This window comes from Ostrinia furnacalis, unplaced genomic scaffold (assembly GCF_004193835.3).
Source record: "Ostrinia furnacalis isolate ACB-3 unplaced genomic scaffold, ASM419383v2 OfSCF1209, whole genome shotgun sequence".
Taxonomy (NCBI): Eukaryota; Metazoa; Arthropoda; class Insecta; order Lepidoptera; family Crambidae; genus Ostrinia; species Ostrinia furnacalis.
In genome coordinates, this window is record NW_021131448.1 from 35843 (window position 1) to 56129 (window position 20287).

General features: G+C 39.3%; 1 protein-coding gene across 1 annotated transcript in view; it reads right to left on the minus strand.

The window, feature by feature from the left end:
- Window positions 1–19316, minus strand: part of cyst (rho guanine nucleotide exchange factor 18 cysts) — a 53436-nt gene extending 34120 nt beyond the window's left edge. The window contains exons 1-6 of the mRNA XM_028303199.1: window positions 19256–19316; window positions 5225–5334; window positions 4544–4660; window positions 3081–3201; window positions 2326–2431; window positions 448–553 (exon numbers count right to left, since the gene is read on the minus strand). Coding sequence (XP_028159000.1) covers window positions 448–553; window positions 2326–2431; window positions 3081–3201; window positions 4544–4660; window positions 5225–5334; window positions 19256–19298 — 603 coding nt within the window. The 5' untranslated portion in view covers window positions 19299–19316. The remainder of the gene's footprint in view (window positions 1–447; window positions 554–2325; window positions 2432–3080; window positions 3202–4543; window positions 4661–5224; window positions 5335–19255) is intronic.
- Between the last annotated feature and the right edge of the window lie 971 nt (window positions 19317–20287).

The window sequence follows — 20287 nt, forward strand, 5'->3', positions numbered from 1 at the left end:
CGCTACGTCTTCCAGCCCGTGGTCGCCACTCGAGAACTTTCCTGTCTGTTTCCAACGGCCATCGTCTCTACGAGCTATGTGCCCCGCCCACTGCCACTTGATTTGAGCAATTCTGCGAGCTATGTCGGTTACTTTGGTTCTCCTGCGGTTTGGTTTTTCTATTAAATGTCAATAAACGATGTTAAACCCTCATCATCATCATTTCAGCCACAGGACGTCCACTGCTGAACATAGGCCGACCGACCGACTTCTTAAAGGGAGCAGGAAGGCTCAAGATGCACGCCGCTACCACCCAGCTATGTGGATATCACTGGGGAAGGCCATGATGATAATGAAGAATAACCTAAACAGATTTCGATCAGGGATCAAACCCATGATCTCTGTGCATAATAGCCAACCTCTTAATCACGATTTACATAGATAATCACTATAGTTCACTATACTAACCGCGAGATCATTGTCGTTGAGCGAGTGTGTGGAGTGTCGCACGGGCCTCGGGACTTCCCCCTCCGATTCCATGGAGGAAAGCGACGCGCTGTGCCCATTCAGTGTGCTGGAAATGTAGAACATGTTCAATTTTTAAGGTTTTTTGGGGTATTACCCTAAGGGTAGTTTAAAAGAAAACAGTGTTTTAAAAGAGTACACTAGGGGCTAAGAACCAGATTTTTTATCCTTTTTACTTAATAAGGCCTTGTTCAGACAGGCACGATAACTGCGTGGTTTTTCGGTGATTCTCATTGGGGAGGCACTGAGGCTGTAACCTTGCGGTTACGGTTTGACGTACGTGGTACGAGAACTGCCCAGAAACCGCGCGATTATCGCTGTATCTGAACCAGGCATAAGTGTCTGTTTCAAATAAGGGTGAAAACCATTTATCTAATATTAGATCAAGGCTTAATAATTTTCAAATACCCAAACACTAACATTTATTTATCCAAAATCGACCCCTATTCCAAAAGCCACAAGGCTCATAATCAAGCAGCACTACCTTCCGATGCCCCATTGCTGCAACTCGCCTGACAATCGGTCCCTATTGCGATAGCATCAAGGCTCATAATCAAGTAGTACTACCTTCTGATGCCCTATTGCTGCAACTCGTCTGATATTTCAGTCCCTATTACGATAGCCACAAGGCTCATAATCCAGCAGCACTTACTTCCGCTGCCTGTGCGCGGTGGGCTCGAGCGCCGCCCAGGAACTCCAGCGGCCTTCATCGCGGCGCTCCCACAGGCCCCATTGACATTGACCCTTATCTGTCAAGCCACAAGGCTCATAATCAAGCAGCACTACCTTCCAATGCCCCATTGCTGCGACTCGCCTGATGTTTCGGTCCCTATTACGATGGTATCAAGGCTCATAATCAAGCAGCACTATCTTCCGATGCCCCATTGCTGCGACTCGAATGATATTTAGGTTCTTATTACGATAGCCACAAGGCTCATAATCAAGCAGCACTTACTTCCACACCTGTCCATTGCTGCGACAATTGGACCCTATTACGATAGCCACAAGGCTCATAATCAAGCAGCACTTATTTCCACGCCTGTGCATTGCTGCGACAATTGGTCCCTATTACGATAGCCACAAGGCTCATAATCAAGCAGCACTACCTTCCAATGCCTCATTGCTGCGACTCGACTCACTTCAGTCCCTATTACAATAGCCACAAGGCTCATAATCAAGCAGCACTTACTTCCACGCCTGTGCATTGCTGCGACAATTGGTCCCTATTACGATAGCCACAAGGCTCATAATCAAGCAGCACTACCTTCCAATGCCTCATTGCTGCGACTCGACTCACTTCAGTCCCTATTACAATAGCCACAAGGCTCATAATCAAGCAGCACTTACTTCCACTCCTGTGCATTGCTGCGACAATTGGTCCCTATTACGATAGCCACAAGGCTCATAATCAAGCAGCACTACCTTCCAATGCCTCATTGCTGCGACTCGACTCACTTCAGTCCCTATTACAATAGCCACAAGGCTCATAATCAAGCAGCACTTACTTCCACGCCTGTGCATTGCTGCGACAATTGGTCCCTATTACGATAGCCACAAGGCTCATAATCAAGCAGCACTACCTTCCAATGCCTCATTGCTGCGACTCGACTCACTTCAGTCCCTATTACAATAGCCACAAGGCTCATAATCAAGCAGCACTTACTTCCACTCCTGTGCATTGCTGCGACAATTGGTCCCTATTACGATAGCCACAAGGCTCATAATCAAGCAGCACTACCTTCCAATGCCTCATTGCTGCGACTCGACTCACTTCAGTCCCTATTACAATAGCCACAAGGCTCATAATCAAGCAGCACTTACTTCCGCTGCCTGTGCGCGGTGGGCTCGAGCGCCGCCCAGGAACTCCTGCGACCTTCGTCGCGACGCTCCCACAGGCCCCATTGCCGCGACTCGCCTGATAGACACACTGTTAGACATGAATAATGAAGTAATATAAATACGTAATAATAATAAATATTTATTCACAAAAAAAAAGATCACATAACAAGCAAATTAAGATTACTAAAGCCCGGTCTCTGAGCATGTAGAATTTTGTCCAATGACCCCAAGCTACCCATCCTTATCGCTCGCGCGTAATTATATTGCTGTCGCGACTGTGCGACGGGCGTCCGCAGTGAGTGTGCGAGCGCGACACATAATCACAACCCTTATGTCAAACCAAAGGTCGGGCCGTACTTGAACGCGGCACAAACCCTCAAACCATATTTTATACATTTTGTATTTTTGTGGGCATACGAGTAGTTCGTAGAACGGCTGTTGTGGCAGAACAGTTTCCTTTGCACACAAAAAATTGCAGGCGAACTTAATGTCGTATAGCATTTTCTACCAGTTGAACCTAGAGCGAAACAAAAAAAGCAGTTCTAATGTAACGACCAAGGACTCAATGATGGCCTGTCTTCACCAGGGCCTCTCACTCGATCTTCTACCGACGGTTTTGTGAAGGTTGCGAGATCGCTTGGATGCGGGCACCAGTGCCCTAAGACCAGACCGGACCCTAAGGGTTTTGGCTTAACAAGGGTAACTACCTAAGGGTACTTGCTTGACAAGTAACTCACCACTGCCTTTCCTGCTCTGCGGATAGAAGTCCAGGTGTGTGGGTGAAGAACACTCTGCTTCCGGGGCGCCATCTTTGCACAGCGACGGGCATGATGTGCTGAGTCTACTGCTGCCAGTTGCCTGCGAAATAAAACATCATATTCATCATCAATCATCAGGTCGTTTAGTTTCCATTGGAGGAACACGACGCTTTCTAATTTAGCCGAGGAAAATGAATCATCATTACGGGCCAATTTGACCAAACTTTTGTCCGAGAATAACTCCTGGTATAACTGGCACATTGACATTTTCAGTATATGTCAAAACTAACGATTTATTCTGAGATTAATATTTACTCTTGTTTGATCGACTCCACCCTAAGTCGTTTAGTCTTTACTGCAGGAGCAGGACTTTCTCTAATTTACCAGAGGCAAATGGAGGATTTGGCCTCCACTCCCCACTCTGGCCAAACGGATTTTTATTTTTGTTTGCGTGGGATTTTGTGGCACAGAAAGTTGCGTGTAGGGACCCAAAAACACATTATATCAGAAGCACAACAATAAGTCCATTTGTACAATATGAGAAGTCAGTTCCCCATTAAAATTAGGTACAACCCACCCCCCACAAGTTTTATTTTCGAAAATACCTTTAACCCAAATCTTTAGTGAGGGCAAATTCTTCATTTTCTCTACATTCTGTACATTCAGCTGAGCGGGCAATACTTATCGACGCGATTATACTCGCAAACAGTGAAGCTGGGACAGACAAAAAATACACAGGATATTATTTCCCACTCACTGAGTCGCTCATGTATTACGAATATTCATAGCCCCATCCAGCGGTTGCGGTGACAGGACCTTTCAAGACACGTCTACGAACTTCCTGCGAACTTGGACGGCGTCTTAAGAGATTCCATTAATGTTTATCTGCTTATGAATATGACTTGACAGTCAAGTGACGAAGGTGGGATGGGGAAGGCTATTGTTGGAAATAAATGGGTAAGAAACCATTTTTAATATAAGGTATAGGAAAGAGGATTGCTCGTCGATCGTATGAGTGAATCTGAAATTGTGTCAACGCCAAACAAGAAATCAAAGTCTGTTATACATATTAGCTGTCTGCTAGTAACACTCGTGGCACGAAGATGTCTCAAAATACCCTTAGGACTAACGAGAATTTTTAAAGGATTAAGTATTCGTATTGTGCACAAAAAGAAAGACTATTAAATATTTCCGCTAACTCCTCCAGCAGTGATAAAATCTTAACCACGATTTTAGACAATAAATGTGTGGGTTATCGCGTAAAATCGATAAAATGCCTCAATAAAAGTTTATCGTGGCGCGCATCATACTCATACAGATGTTCCCTGTTTTCTTTGGCTTATAAAATTTGTAAGAGAATCCGTTTTGACAGCTCATAAATGGTGCGTCATTTGACTATTGTCGCTAGCGTAGTCCGACCATCAAGCAGGCAGTTATCTTACCAGTAAAGGCAATGGCGCCGCTCTCATACGCTGTACGGCCGCATGTAGCCTCCGGAGTTGCTGTAAGCTGTCATCCAGCACGCCTGGACTGTGCGGCGTTACGCTGATGGTTGGCACCTGGGTACACAATAGTTATATATTAAGTACGTCACTCCAATAGTAGACAACTTTCGAAGTTACAATCAATCGTTCAATGATGATGAACTACTTCAGTTCAATTAAAGTCCATCAACAAAGAAGAGAAACTTTGTTACCATGCCTTACATGGCCAACTTACCAAGATTCTCTGAGGTAGAAATATTCTCGAATGTCAACTACGGACCAAAAAAAGCTATACATATAATCAAACCTCTAAGTTAGTGGACTGACTTTCTTGTGAGAGTGGCGGGAAGCCACTGGATGTGGCAGCGTAAAACAAGAACTGATTGTGGAAATCCTTGTAGGAATCCTTTGTCTAGCAGTTAACCTACTTTGGCTGAATGAACGTGATCAAGCGGCAGCTGCTGCTGTCATGATCAAGGCGTTTAGCTGCATGTCTCTCTCTCTCTCAGGGAGCGAGAGGTTGTATTTTCCCTGTAAAAGAGTTTTGTAACTTATACCTGTGTCTGATGCAGCATAATATCTCTTTCTTTCCCTGCGAACGAAATTTATCTTTGTTTTTTGTCACTTTTGAAGGTATACCTGTGCTCTAGCGGCAGCCATGATTGGTGGGGGCGTGGACCGCGGCACGTGTTCCGTGACCTCGTCCTCGCTGCTGTCGGAGCGGGTGTCTGAGCTGCCGCCGCCCTCGTCTGCAACAAGCAACGTTAATGATAAGCAATATGTTTTCATTTTGAATGTCAGCCAGTATGTTGAAAAACATAACCCTCCTGGCGCTGTCAAGTTAAAAAAGGAGAATGTTGTTTTTTATGGCGCTTTTTAGGGGTCTTACGTCCAGCAGTACAGTAACTTCATAAAGTCAGTACATCGACTGAAGAGCAACTTGCTAAAAGATCATCCGATCTATTTACTTCCGAATTATTTATAAGTTTAAAGAATGGTCGCACTGAATGCAGTCTGCGGTCAGATCAAAGTGAACGCAGCCCACATCATGTATGAACAACACTGTTTACAACAATAGTTTTTCCGTCACCATTGAACCCACATGAGAAGTTTTTCACAATGCCAAAAGAACCTTTTCTAAACTTTCATTTATTCACAAAGAATCTGCATGATTCATTAATGAACTAAAAGCTTAAATGCATATAAATCTATCAGACTTCATTAATATTCCCAGCCAGAAGAAGCTAATATGCCTAGAAGTGAGCTATCGGCACGCTAATCTCCCGGCAATAAGCCCGACTGGCCGATAGCTGCCGGGACCGGATATTGGCCGTCGGATATCCCGGACGGGTAGGGCAGATGAGCGCGGGATTACTGAGGCGGCGTCTGCATATGAGCTCTTTGACTTGAGATATTGAGTTTTAAAGATGAGAACTTTTAATAAGGTTCTGCTTTGATTTTTTATACCATATCGTTGATTTGGGACGTTATTAAGGACAGATAACCTTATTAAGGACAGATGACATAATTAAGGACAGATGACCTTATTAAGGAAAGATGACCTTATTAGGTTTGGACTAAACCGCTTCCAACTATTCTTTGATTAGAATATGTTATTGATTTTGGACGTCCGCTTGCTAGATGGACAGATGATCTTATAAAGGTTGCAGGAAGCCTTTGCATGCAGGCCGCTTCTAACCGGCCAATCTGGAATAATTGGCAGAGGCCAATGTTCAGCCTGTGAACGTCCTATGGCTGAAATGATGATGATGAAGACCCTTAACAAGAGCATTGTATTCATGTCACATACTATTGATTTTCAGTCCTCAAAACTCGCAAATTCCTCGGTGCCTTTTTTATAAATAAGGCAACAATAGCCTACTTTCAATATTGGACTGTCGATTCGAGGGATGCTAGTTTTATCCTCGTTTATTGCTAGACTATTTTGGTGAAATCACTATACGTGGATAGTATTTAGAGAAGAAACTAAAACAAAATTCTCTAAATACTATCCACGTATAGTGATTTCACCAAAATAGTCTAGCATAAATGATGATTATTATAATTGGTTAAAAAATTAATTGAAACGCTAAGCTATTAATTACATTATTGAAAACCTATTTAATTATAATTATATTATTTAGCAAATTATCAAACTAACTAAGAAGTGAATTAGGATATTAGTAAGTGAATTAGTAAATAACGTGTTTATCACAAATTAGTGGTCATAATTGAAAAAAGAAACCTGTAGATTTTAATAATACTACTGCTCGTACCCTAAGGGAATTTTTGACAAAATAATTCTCACGAACGAAACTAGCTATGGTCAATATATTTTATAAATAAAATTATTTATGTCATACACGCATCATCATAATAGAAATGTAGTTGAATGTTCAATGTTTATCGCAAATCGACGCGATTTATGACGTTGCTGATGATAAATATTTATATCAACGCGTCATAAACGGATATCATAACACAGTAGCTGACGATAACTGACAGTCAGCATTAATTGGTGAAATGCAGTACCATCATCGTCATCAGCTCATTTAGTCTCCACTGCAGGACGACCATCTCAATTTCGTTCATTCGTTCGTTTCAGCCAAATGACGTCCACTGCTGGACAAAGGCCTCCCCCAAGGTTTTCTACAATGAACAGTCCTGCGCTGTATCTCAATTTACTATTAGAGGCAAATGGAAGACTTAGCCATTGAGTTATAATGTACTACGTACTATTACTTCAATGGATTTAGCCTACATTGCACTTCCCATACTGGCCAGATAGGTTTCATGATCGTTCATCAACAACAGGGACAAAATTTGGAAGGCATCAGGGTTCCCTGATGTTTGCAAAATGTTATGCTGCGTTAGTCGCCTCTTGTGATATCTACGGGAAGATTGGCGGTGGACCTATTCTACTTTGCCTTCGTTCGTTCGTTCGTTTCAGCCAAATGACGTCCACTGCTGGACAAAGGCCTCCCCTGGTAAAGGTCGCGGGAAGAGCCTGGATGCGGGACAGCGCAGGACCGTTCTACTTTGCCTTAACCACACGGATTTGTGATTAGTACTTATTATCTTGTAATCATTAACGCTCAAAGTAATCTAATAATTTTAAATTGTCATTGTGGTTTTCGCAATTAAGGAGTTATTTTGGATGCATAATTGCGATAAAACAGATCGAGAATTTAGGCTAGTTTGAGCTATCATATTAGTTACTAGCGGCCGCCCGCGACTTCGTACGCGTGGATCCCGTTTTACACCCTTAGGGGTGAAATTTCGTAAAATCCTTTCTTAGCGGATGCCTACGTCATAACATCTACCTGCATGCCAAATTTCAGCCCGATCCGTCCATTGGTTTGGGCTGTACGTTGATAGATCACAATGTCAGTCAGTCACCTTCAAGTGATTATTTGAGCTATCATGTTAGTTATTAACCTTGTTACCCCCAATGCTGTCTAGACCCATAATAGTTAAGTAACATGACGACACATATTAATTTTACAATTCACCAACAACTTGACCGGTAGCACAGTCCAAATAGAACAGTCAATCAATACTGGTTGAATATTATGCATACACTGTCCACTAACTATCACAAGATTTGACTTGAAGAAATAAACTAGATAAACAAGCCTCACAACAAAAACTTTTCTGCCATCACATCTTTTTGTCTCCTTTATTAGATAAAACGTGTAAGGACTTTTTCTCAATCTCATAAAAACACTTTATAAAAGCCTATTATTTACAGAAAATAAATTACTTGCCTAATGACTTAACTAGACCAGTAATTAATTAATTTACAATACAAAGCATGATTAGCACAAATAATGATGTTAACAAATCAGTCTTGATTCTATGCTTGAATTACTTTTGAGGTATTAAACCTTTAAAATATCTCCACTTTCAGTTGGCTGGCTGTTCTTTTTTGGCATGTATAGGGTCCTTGGAGGGCCGCAAACTATGATATTAATATCATTAGCCGTAATTAATTAAGCTTGACACCAAGGTTACGCTGCCATATCATACGATGTGTTGTCACGGTATCCCATATTTCTACTATCTAATAGAATATTTATATATATAATAATATATCTAATAGTAGAAAAGTATGCAATGCAGGAAAAAATCCGAGAATTTGGATACCATCATTGTCCGGTAATTCAGTCTCCACTACAGGAGTGCACTCTTTATTATTATACATATTTACCAGAGGCAAATGGAGGGTTAGGCCTACACCATCTACACTGGCCAGATGGGCTGGGATTGATGTTCGCATTTATATCTCCTGTAAAAAGGAGACTTTTTTTGACATCAATCATCGCTAAATCTAAGAGTTGTCTATTTTACTCTCCCAGAAACACGCAAAATACCAAAATTAGCGGAGCATAATTATGTTTATTACTGAGACACAGACTGCAATAAAAACCTGCTGTTATTCTGAAAATATCACTCCATTTCCAGCAGCAACAAGTTTCCAATAACTGAAAACTAGCCTACAATAGAAGTTAATAACGCTCGGTCTGCAAACAAAACATTTGCCATACAATTTTAAATGTACATATTTCCGCATGGCGGCGCCGACAAGCGAGACAACGCGGCATCCGCCCTGCCTGCGGAGTGACCTGTCAGCCTGCGACCCATTTACCGTTTTAGGTCAAGGCTTACAGCCCTGCTGCGGCCAGCGTAACCTGACACCACAGAGAACCTATTTCAAAATCAAATCTAACACAAAGGCTATCTACATCGAAACGACTTTGTGAACCACTGAAAAGGAGGCTGACGCCCGTATTCACAAACATTACTATGAGGTCGTCTCACAGTGCGCGTGGACGCACAGAGTGACACACGAACCAATCACAGAGCTCTATTTAACGCTGTGCGTTCGATTTGCTGCTTCACTCAAGCAAACATCGTTTGTGAATACGGGCATGACAATTTAGTGACTGAATTTCTTGCGCTGCTTCAAAGTCAAAATTCCTTTATTTCCATGGACTATTAAAAATAGTGTTTACATCGTAAAGTATTGAAAAAAAAAATTTAAAAAATCTTTAAAGTTTTGCTCTTATGGAGCCTTCTGTCTCATAATCTTTTTGCCCAAGCAGCGCTTCCATACCAACATTTGGGAAGTGCTGAGAAGAAGCGCCGCAACAAACTCAGTCACCACTGTCTGCGGTTGAAATAATGCCCATTTATAAGCCTACTTGCAAAGTAAACAAATTTGGCATAAAAAGAGGTTAAGTTAGATTTTATTTAAAAAGTGAGAAAAGAACAATGCGTGCAATGCAATATGTGAGAGCACTACACGAGAGTAATATTGGTTTTTGCTTTGTCCTTTGCATCAAAGGGGTAAGCAATGTAAATTCTGTAGTTTCAAAACAAGACCAAAACGTGCCTAAACTGCGAGCGACTGCTACTGTGAACACAATAATTTCTTTTCGTCACCTAGTTCTTATTTAGGTTTCGAGCAGAGTGCTATAACCAAAAAGAAGAATTCACTATTCGGAAAACAAAAGTTTCAAAGCGTTTGCATATGACGTCGTGGCCTACCGATACTTTTGAGCTTAATCCAATTTCGTCGTCTGAAGTACCTATGTGATGTGCTCCTTAGAAGTTATAAAAAGCAGTAAGTTTCTTCATGCAACTATTGCAAAAAAAAATAAGTTAGTATCTACGAAGATTGAGTTGAAGCTACGCAGTTTGTCCCGTAGATATAAGCCATCATACTTTTTTCCACTCAAAGGGATCAATAGTGAGTCACGGTTTTTATACAGGTGTCAAAATATCCCATAACCCAACATGATTTGAGAGGGATTTCCTGTGAAATAGGATACAATCTTCCGAACGGGTATTATATTCCGAAAAGGTATGGTAACTTGATACAATAATAAAATTTAGTTCATATTATTAGTGGCTACAATGAATTATACTGAGGATGCATGATAATGCAGCTTTATATTATATCAATCATGAGTGAACAACAATGTTATCAGCATTGTTGTGTTCCAACTTCCAGCAGTTGGAGGTAAGATATCAAATTCCTCTATGTTTGAGGATTCCGGGTGAGCCTCCACCTTCACTTCAATCTGATCGTCACTTTCATTAGGTGAAATGCATACCAAGAGCTCCTTCAATGTGGGTAAAAAAATTACGTTTACACAATTTTTCTGCTTTAAAATTAACCATTCCTCGCTGCTTCTATAGAAACAAAGTCCACCGCAAAATGGCCTGTGTCGCTATTATTTCTATTGAGCTTTGAATTCACAATATTGCAGCATGGCAGGGGTTTGCCTGTTGTGCCTATGTTCATTTGTGATATTGTCGTACCGGCATACAAATAGAAAGGTCGCAGGTCAAAACATTCTACCGAGGAAAATAGGTTTAATTATGAAATTGAAGAAAATTACAACATTTTGATTCGATGAAAGTTATACCAGACCACGATCAAACATGTTATTATTTGTTATTGTTGAATAGACAGTCAGCAGTGATGGGTTAGATTTTTCACTTCTAGAAACGCTCTAGATTGTACAAAACCACGAACTGTCATTTACCGAGGGACTGCGTTGGATAACTTTGCACTATTTAGCATTTTTCGAATGCAATATTCCCAATAAATGTCATAAAATATGTGTTTGTTTCGTGCTACTCTCTATCATTTTAATTAATTAGGCCATCAGTTTTTGGAGTCCCTATGACAACTCAATACTGGCATTTTTACATTCGTTAACTAAACTAAATGAACATAATAATAATAATCCAACTAGGTATAAAACGCGAGCAGAAAACGAAAACAGTTACAATAACAGGTGAGAATGCAGGAAAATCGTACGTCTACGAGTTTTCTTGTGGGAAAGTAAATCGGGTATCAGGTATCGTCACGAGATACGACAGCTGATTGAGACGATAAAGAATGTGGGTTTGGTTTCAGTTGGATAATACGCACAGGAAAAAGTGCTCTCAGAATTCGATGTTGTGTTTAAGAGTAGGCGCACACCGTTGATTTTTCGTCAGCCGATAGTTTAGTCGGGCTGTTGATCAGTATGGGCATGTATGGGAGTGCGCACACTACGCCGATTCGATTTGGCCGATTCTTCATACAATTTGAAATCGGGCGCAACAATCGGCCAACTAAAAATCAACGGTGTGTGCCTACTCTTAATGATTTGCTATTTGGGGTTTGACACAGTAAAACTCAAACAGCAAATCGAACGCACAGCGTTGAATAGAGCTCTGTGATTGGTTTGTGTGTCAACCTGTGCGTCGACGCGCACTGTGAGACCTCATAGAAATGTTTGTGAATACGGGCAATATTATCTTGAGTATGTGACAACTGACTTCGACTTTACATCTGATGTAAACACTGATCCTCTGGTGTTTTGAAGTTTATTCTGAAGTCGTTGGTTATCCTGTATTAACCATCGATAATCTTATGATTTTTTATACTCCGAAGACTAGATGGGATATACTTTTGATGATCAATCAATAGTCAATATCTTTATTGAATTCGATGTTGTACATCAAAATGATGTTACTCTACATTTCCAATGTGTGTAAAAGTATGAAAATTCTCGTACATCTTTGAGGTAGTGACACTTATTGAATCCATAGCCATTAATAATTAATTGTATAACTATGACAATATGAATTTCGATCCTATTTTAGAAATAAAATATTATAAAAACAAATCAAATGTTTATCAATGAATCCCTTTTGAACGGTGTCATCACGGCTATCAGTAGGTCGGTTAGCCGTCAAGCCTAAGGGCGCCATTTGAGGAATCTAATTAACGTTCGCCATAACACCGTACGTGCCGGCAGCGGATTACGCGCGGATATCATACTTTTATCGCGTATTCTGTCACCACAGTGCAGAAAGGCATGAGTAAGAGCTATGGTCAATCACGGTCAAGAGCAGGAGTAAGAGGAAAGATTGCAGGAAAGCGCTCGATGCAAGCAGCTTCTAACCGGTCCACATTTTTGCATACTCAATGAAGTCAACACCAAAACAGTTTCAAAATAGCACCCATTACAATTTCATAAGCCAGTGTTTAATTTGATCACTCTAGGGATGGCTTGTAGAGTGTAATTAAGCGTAAGTTATTAATTGAAAGATTCATTCAACTAAATAAATAAAAAACTTAAGAGTAACTTCACGTTTGTTATTCGAAATAGACTCATGTTTGGTTCTGGTGCTTGTTTAGACTACAGAAAATCAGGCTATAATATACTGTGGCATCGTATGTAGTTATAAAGTGCTGTTATGCAACAAAAATGAGTCTGACGTGCAGTTGAAAATGATACAGGAACTATTAGTCTTGACTTACTAGATTAATCTACACTGTGGCGCGAATCGCACGGATACTGGGCGTAACGGTTTGTTTACACCTCGTAAAGGGACCTTATTGCCAATATACACGGTGGCTGTAAAAGGAAATGTCAAATGGCAAGTTTAAACTGCACTTCAGGCTACCTATAGTTAGGCGAACAGAGCCGCAGTATTCAGTAATTGTGGCAAGTCTTCATTAACTAGTTTATTTTATTGGATTTATTACCAATACTATCTTATTCAAAACAAAAGAACTGATTCACGCATTATTGGTTCATCTGCATTCTATTTTGCAACAACATATAAATTGTATTGTGACATGCAATAAACGTTTTGAATTTGAATTTGAATCTGTTCTGATTCCGGGAATGAGATGAAACAAACAACCTGCTGTAGTATTAAGTATAGAGTTTCGTACACCTAATCTCACAAGAGCCGAAAGAAATCCATATAAACTTCTTCCGTTAATGTACCAAAAATTAATGTGAAAGAAGAAACTTCATGACTTTAGTCCGATATGGTATGGATGCGTATCCGTTCGCCCTTAGAGCTCCCTGCTGCGTAGAACACTGATGGAGCGTTCATGTGACAAAAAGGGTGAGCTCCACTAGATTATAGTGCTGCTGAGCACAACTCAGCCGTGTAACTGTGATATTTTGATCGTAACTAAAAATGCGAAACTAGGTTGGAGGATGGATCCAAATGTCATCCATTCGAAGCTACTTTGAAGCGATAGTCAATAGGCAGTTTACTGGTACATTAGGCACATAAACATAAAGGGGCTTATTACAAAAAGTTAAACAGGCGTTGAACACTTGTTTAAATTGACATTTAGTATGGAAATTACATTTAAACACGTCTTTAACGTCCGTTTAAGTTTTTTGTAATAACACAGAAGAAATCTATGATTTGTTCTTAGTAAGAGATGAATCCTATGACCATAATTGACTACCTCGAAATATAATTAAATCCCCGCCATAGAACAACTCCAATTTTGCTAACTCGAATAGCTATATGTTTTCAAGACAGAAGACAGGTTCAGCTATACAAGCAATAAGTTAGCACTAACCAGTACATATACCTCCACGTTTAGTAGAATCTACGATGTAAATAGGTTACCCGTGTTACAGCATTCATGGCACATTCCGTATCATATTACATAGGAAACAAACCTAATTGATAACGTATTAAGGGAGGGATTTACTTCCAAAGGGGGATTAACGTGCTACTCCGTACAAAGGCACATCAACGTAAACACTACGCATCTTATCATAGTTGTAATACGAGCGCTTTTGCAAACAAAATTGTATAGGCTGATCTGTCGTCAGTACATTAATATCTATGGAATCTTTGCTATGTACGGAATCTCAGATTAGATAGCCCTTATCTGTTTTTGTTATTGATAAAACGGATTCAATCTATTTTGGGTCATATCGAAATAAATGTTCTTTGATGGGATCACCGAGGATTCGCAAATGAGGCATAGGTAGGTATTAAGGTTAAGCCAAAGTTAAGTGGAATGGGCATCGCAATGAGGGCTATCGTTTTTATACTTAACAGTTGGCACCAGCACTGGCAAGTGGTCAGTCAGTGGCACCACAGGCGAGCTGTGAGTGGCAGGACCTTACTCTATAGTAGCACCACTGGCGAATAACAGGACCTCTACAGTGGCACCACTGGCGAGTCAGTGACAGGACCTTACTCTTCAGTTCAGTGGCACCACAGGCGAGCTGTGAGTGGCAGGACCTTACTCTACAGTGGCTCCAACTGGTAAGAGCGAATACGATTGGGAGCAAATAGCATTGGGAATTTGAGAAAGGTTCTGCTCAGTTGGTATCTAATATAGCTTTGTATGTAATATAAATCTGCTTATGATGGCGCATTTTAATCCATTTATGTTTTGGAAAAATGAGCTCTATCCATCGCAAAATGACTACGGGCGGAGTAGGAACAGCCAAAAGCATACTACACATTTTTGTTGTAAAGTAGGACTTATTGCAATCACATAAGAACTCACAGTGTCAAGCTTGATGTGCTGTCGTCAGTACTAGCAAATCCAGCGTAAGAGCGTAACTAATGTTCGACCATTAGCTTATTCTTTGTGTTTCGCCGGCCTTTACTACGCTGGATTAGTTATACTAATTAGAAACAGACGATGGACGCTGGTATTGTGTTTGTAAATCATAAATAAAAAGATTTAACAAGCATATCCGTTGAAGTTCTTCGGTTTTTGGTTGTTTTTTTTTTTTTGGGTGTGTAGGTTTTACGGCCCTTGGTCAGAATCAGAATTTAAACAGTTATTTCTTTATTACACCTCAAAATGGAAGTTTCTAAGTTTACCCATGACTAGACTAGGCCACAAAAGAACCTATTTCTACCATCCAAAAATTACTTGAGGAAATGATAATACCTAGTTATTAGTTCAATCAAATGTACAGAAGATAATATTCTAATCATCTTCTTGAAAGGAGGAAAGTTCTCGAGTGGCGACCACGGGCTGGAAAACGTAGCGTGGGCAGGCCTCCTACTAGGTGGACCGACGATCTGGTAAAGGTCGCGGGAAGAGCCTGGATGCGGGCAGCGCAGGACCGTTCATTGTGGAAAACCTTGGGGGAGGCCTTTGTCCAGCAGTGGACGTCATTTGGCTGAAACGAACATCTTCTTGATAGATCCCTCCGTTGACCCACTGAAAACCATGGCAAGTTGTACCCTAGGCGGTGACTTAAATAACGTTGATCAGTACAAGCCAAACATCACAGAAAGAATGAAGTGGAGTGAAAACCCCCAGTTCCTGCTCATTAGGACATGGCTCAAGAGTACCGAAGCGGTGATGTGACCAGCGCCATGACATCAGTGCAGTATTTTTAAAAATACCATTCTTCTAAGATGCATGTTACACAGAACGAAGCTCCAAATTCGACTCAAATTTTAAGTATATACAGATAGATTGAGATGTAGCCAAAATGAGAAGTGGCCATAATGTTCTCATTAATGGACTACTTTTGTAGTCCATTAGCGATTCGGTTGCCATAATGAGAATTAGCCCTAATACGCCTAAAGGATTCTTTGGGTTATTGAATTTCAATATTTAAACCATCTACAAAGCTAAATATTATATGACTGCGACTGAATCTTGTTACTGTAAAATCTGAATAGTCATAGGAAACGTTATAAAATTCAAATCACCAGCCACACAGGGATCTTGTCAGGAATTTACATAAAGGCCACGAAATAAAACTAAGTGATATTTGATTGGGCCGTAACATTCCGCGATGGCTGCCAAAAGGCTTTTACTGGTTTTTTATTGCGTTAATTTTTCTCGTGGATGCCGAACGTTGTAAATTTTATTACTGCGTAATAGACAACCTTTTTGCTGAGTTCGAATTACGTACAAAAATAGCCAAAGCGAGCCATGCAAATGCAAAGGTTTTGAAGCATTTAAAATAATTAAGGAGAACCTTAAAAATGCAAGAGTTTTTAAATTAAATAAAGCGCATCAATCGAATGGATGACAAGACATGATAGAATGAATTTCAAGTATGGCTAAAATGGTTTAAAATAAAAATGTTAAATAAATTGCAATACGATTTTAATTACATAGTTACTTACTTTCTCGACTTTTTTATGTGTCAATAAAAAGAAGAATGAGCCATTTAAAACAAAACACTTTTAGAACGTAGGTACTTCAAAATGTACAAAATTCTAATATTTAAATGGCGCCCAACGTGGTGCTGCAATAAAACTATCCCTAATGAACAGAGTCTCTAGATACATACAGAATACATACATAATTTTCATTTTATTGATCGGGGATCATAACTGGACCATTTGCTGTGAGTTTGAAAACGTTTTTAAACTACACTAGCAAGACTACAGGTTTTATGCAAGGAGTGGTATTAGATGGCAAAATGTACAGTTAAAAATGGGGGAATATGTATAAAATATTCCTAATTACGTAATCCCGGCGGTAAAATGGGACGCAACAAGTAAACGAATGCTACAAGTAAGAACATACCTTTTAAATGTCGCCGCTACATTTTTCCACTGACAATAAATCGACTAAATCCTTCTTAAAATAAAACACACGCACATTTTAAACTTAGAACGTGCTATACATAGCCACTAAAAAAATCAGAAAAAACAAACGCTAGTTTGAAAATTTAAAATAAGAAGATAGATTTTGTTTTTAGTGATTATTCATTTTTCTTTTTGGTTTTTTATTTTCGGCCAGCGGTTCGCGTGCAAATTTCGCGAGAAACGTATTATTTTGACGGGCCGACTTGTATGGGAGCAGCCTGGCCTTTGTACGGGCTAGGGGCTGCGCGCATGCGTCAGATCGATCGCCGAAGCCCGTGGGGTTGAAGTATTCAAACCGTTCAGTTGGCGCTGGCACGCGGGCGGCGTTGTTAGTTTATGTTTTTTTTAAACAAGGGATACATACGCAATGATCGTAACTGGCGAAGTCTAATCTGGCAATGGGTGGTATAAGAAGTTCTATGCTATTTCAAATTTTTGCAGATATACATAGCTTAGATTTGCGAAAAGCTGAAAATTAGTTTACATGGAAAATTTTATAAGTAATTATAAATCTTTCGTATATTTCTAGTCGTTCTATCTCTGGAATATAACACAATTACTAGGGCCTTACTCTCCTTCATGACGATCGGTCAAAAGAGAGATGCAGGTTATGGCGTGAGAGAGCTGATCTTCCCTGCCCTTTTGTCCCTATGTCTGAGAGTCCTCCGCCTGGACATGAGCTCCCCTGGCCTACATGGAAATCTCTAGATAGACTTCGGACGCAGGTCGGCCGTAATAATTTAGGTGGGGATTCTTGGATGGCTCAAACTTGGAGTGCAAGTGTGGTTTTGTTCCCCAGTCGACGAAGCACATGATGTCGTGCCCTGCATGCCCAAACAACTGCACGCAGGAAGATTTAATGAAGGCTACTGACAACACCACAGTTGTGATGTGACGGAGTTTTGGGCTGACGCTGTGTAGGTTTGTTGTCGTCACGACAAGAAGAAGAAGGGCCTTTAGAAGTTTAGACAATAATAATAATGATCATATTATTATGTAGACGAGATTTTGTAATCGCTTCGCTATTTTAGCCTATGCGACTTTATCGAATCGAAACACAGGCGATGAATTTGGTTTCTTGGTAAAAAATATGTAACTTTCAAAAGTTCGCGCCAACAGAAACTATCATTGTTATAATAAATAAAACCGAATAACATAACTAAAGCTGCCTGTATGTATCTAAGGATGAACAAACTTAATTTGTACTTTAATTGTAAAGTAAAATAATAATCTCATTGGTAAAAGTTAAACATTTAACATTTGGTAGTTTCTATTGGCGCAAATTATACACCCTCGTAAGTTAAGTTAGTTGTTGAAATATGTCTCACTATCGTTTTTATGCCACATTGTGCCCATTGTAAGACATAAAGAATAGCATTCTCAAAATACCTCGTTTATCTATCGCACATTAGGCAACCTATGGTGTATCAATACACTTTCAAGCCATAATGACCCTTATAGTGGAATATTTAAGAACTATAATGGGTCATGTGTGAAAACTATTAACCAAGTACAGAGACGTAATGGTGATAATGACAGTTAGGTATTTTAAAACTGTTCATTGTCTTTAAATATGAAATGGTTGTTCAAAATGTATGATTGACACAGAAAGTTTGAAGAGCTACCTGGTCAAAATTTGCAATTGGCAAGCAAATCTGTACCATATTCCGTGTGCATACGATTTAAAGGTCGTCTCTACATATGCCCTAAAATTATTAGAGATGCAGTAACTTTGTTCGTCAAAACGCGAGTCTTCCACAGATTTTGTGTGGAAAGACGTATAATGACGTCACTAGTTCGCGAACTCAATTGACTAACAATTTTAGCGGACCTGCCACTACAGTGCACTGTGGGTGAAGTGACCTCTTCCAGATAATTCTGGAGAAGACAGCTGTTTAGCAATATGTAATAGGTATCACACTAGCGACAGAAAAAAAAAACGTTGCATTGACGTCACGTCACGGCAACACGCTGAACCAGAAGCTCGAAAATCGCTAGTGGGGGGGGGGCCCTTAGTTAGCAGGGGCGTAGCTACCGCCGTATAGCCGAAAATCTTTTGGAAATTAGATGGATTATTTTGTGTGAACATTTATCATTTGTTAATTAAATTCGCCTAAACCACTGTGACTGAATAGCATTTTAATTTCACACAGTGGTAATGTTAGCGAAACAGTACAAATCAGCGAAAAATGAAATCAATTATTCTCTAAAAGAATTACTCGTGATTCAATAAATTTTATACTAAGTGAAATTATAATTGATTACCTGATGATAGCAGCGCAACATTCTCTTGCAAAGGCACGTTCATCTTCTCCGTGAAGAATTGTCAATCTGGAATTTAAAACGTTATTTATTCATTAATTTATTTTAAATACATGTTTACGATTAGATATAGTTGTAGAAAATTATTATATGATGATTATGTACTTTTAAGCAGTATTAAAATAAAAAAAATTTAAATGTGATGATTACGTTAGCAGTTTTAAAATAAACTTAAATACACTTAAAATAACATAGTGAAGTTATTGTCTTTGTTCAGATACTTTGGTACTAAGTTAAGTGTTTCTTTCAAACATCATCAAACGATTCATTACTTTCTTTTTAAAACAAGTGATTTATAAAATAGTAATTTTATTGTGATGTAAAGAGACAAACTAGCTGGTTTAGGCCGAGTTGCACCACCTAACTTTGACTGAACTGGTGTTTTTTGTATGTAGTTTGGCAGATTTCTGACATTTGTAAAAGTTAAAGTAAGATGGTGCAAACCAGCCTTAGTATGTAGGTAATTAAGTAAAATTTATCAATAAAGCTCATTTTTGAACAACAATACTAGCTTAGTATCATAATTGCAAATACTTTTTATTTCTACATTTCTTCGTTAAATTCTATTTCATTGATGTTACTTTTTAGTTTTGTTTCATTACGTTAGTATATTTCTTTAGTATCTAAGTAACAATTATAAAGATTGACATTGAGTTACATTAATAATACTTGAGATTTGTGTTAACTTGTTAGAAAATAATATGTTACAACAATTTTTTTTATTTTTTTTTTTTTTTTTTTTTTTTTTTTTTTTTTTTTTTTTTTTTTTTTTTTTTTTTTTTTTTTTTTTTTTTTTATCTTTCTCTTTATTGCAATTTGTTTTTTCAAAAATAAGCCACTTCTTTGGTTGATTACTCAGACTATGTTTTCTTCGAGAGCCATACTTGTGTGAAAATTCATTTCACACGATTCTCTTGATGTCAGGTTTTAATTTTNAAAGTTGATTCGAACCTTGGACCAGGTATACGGCTAAGC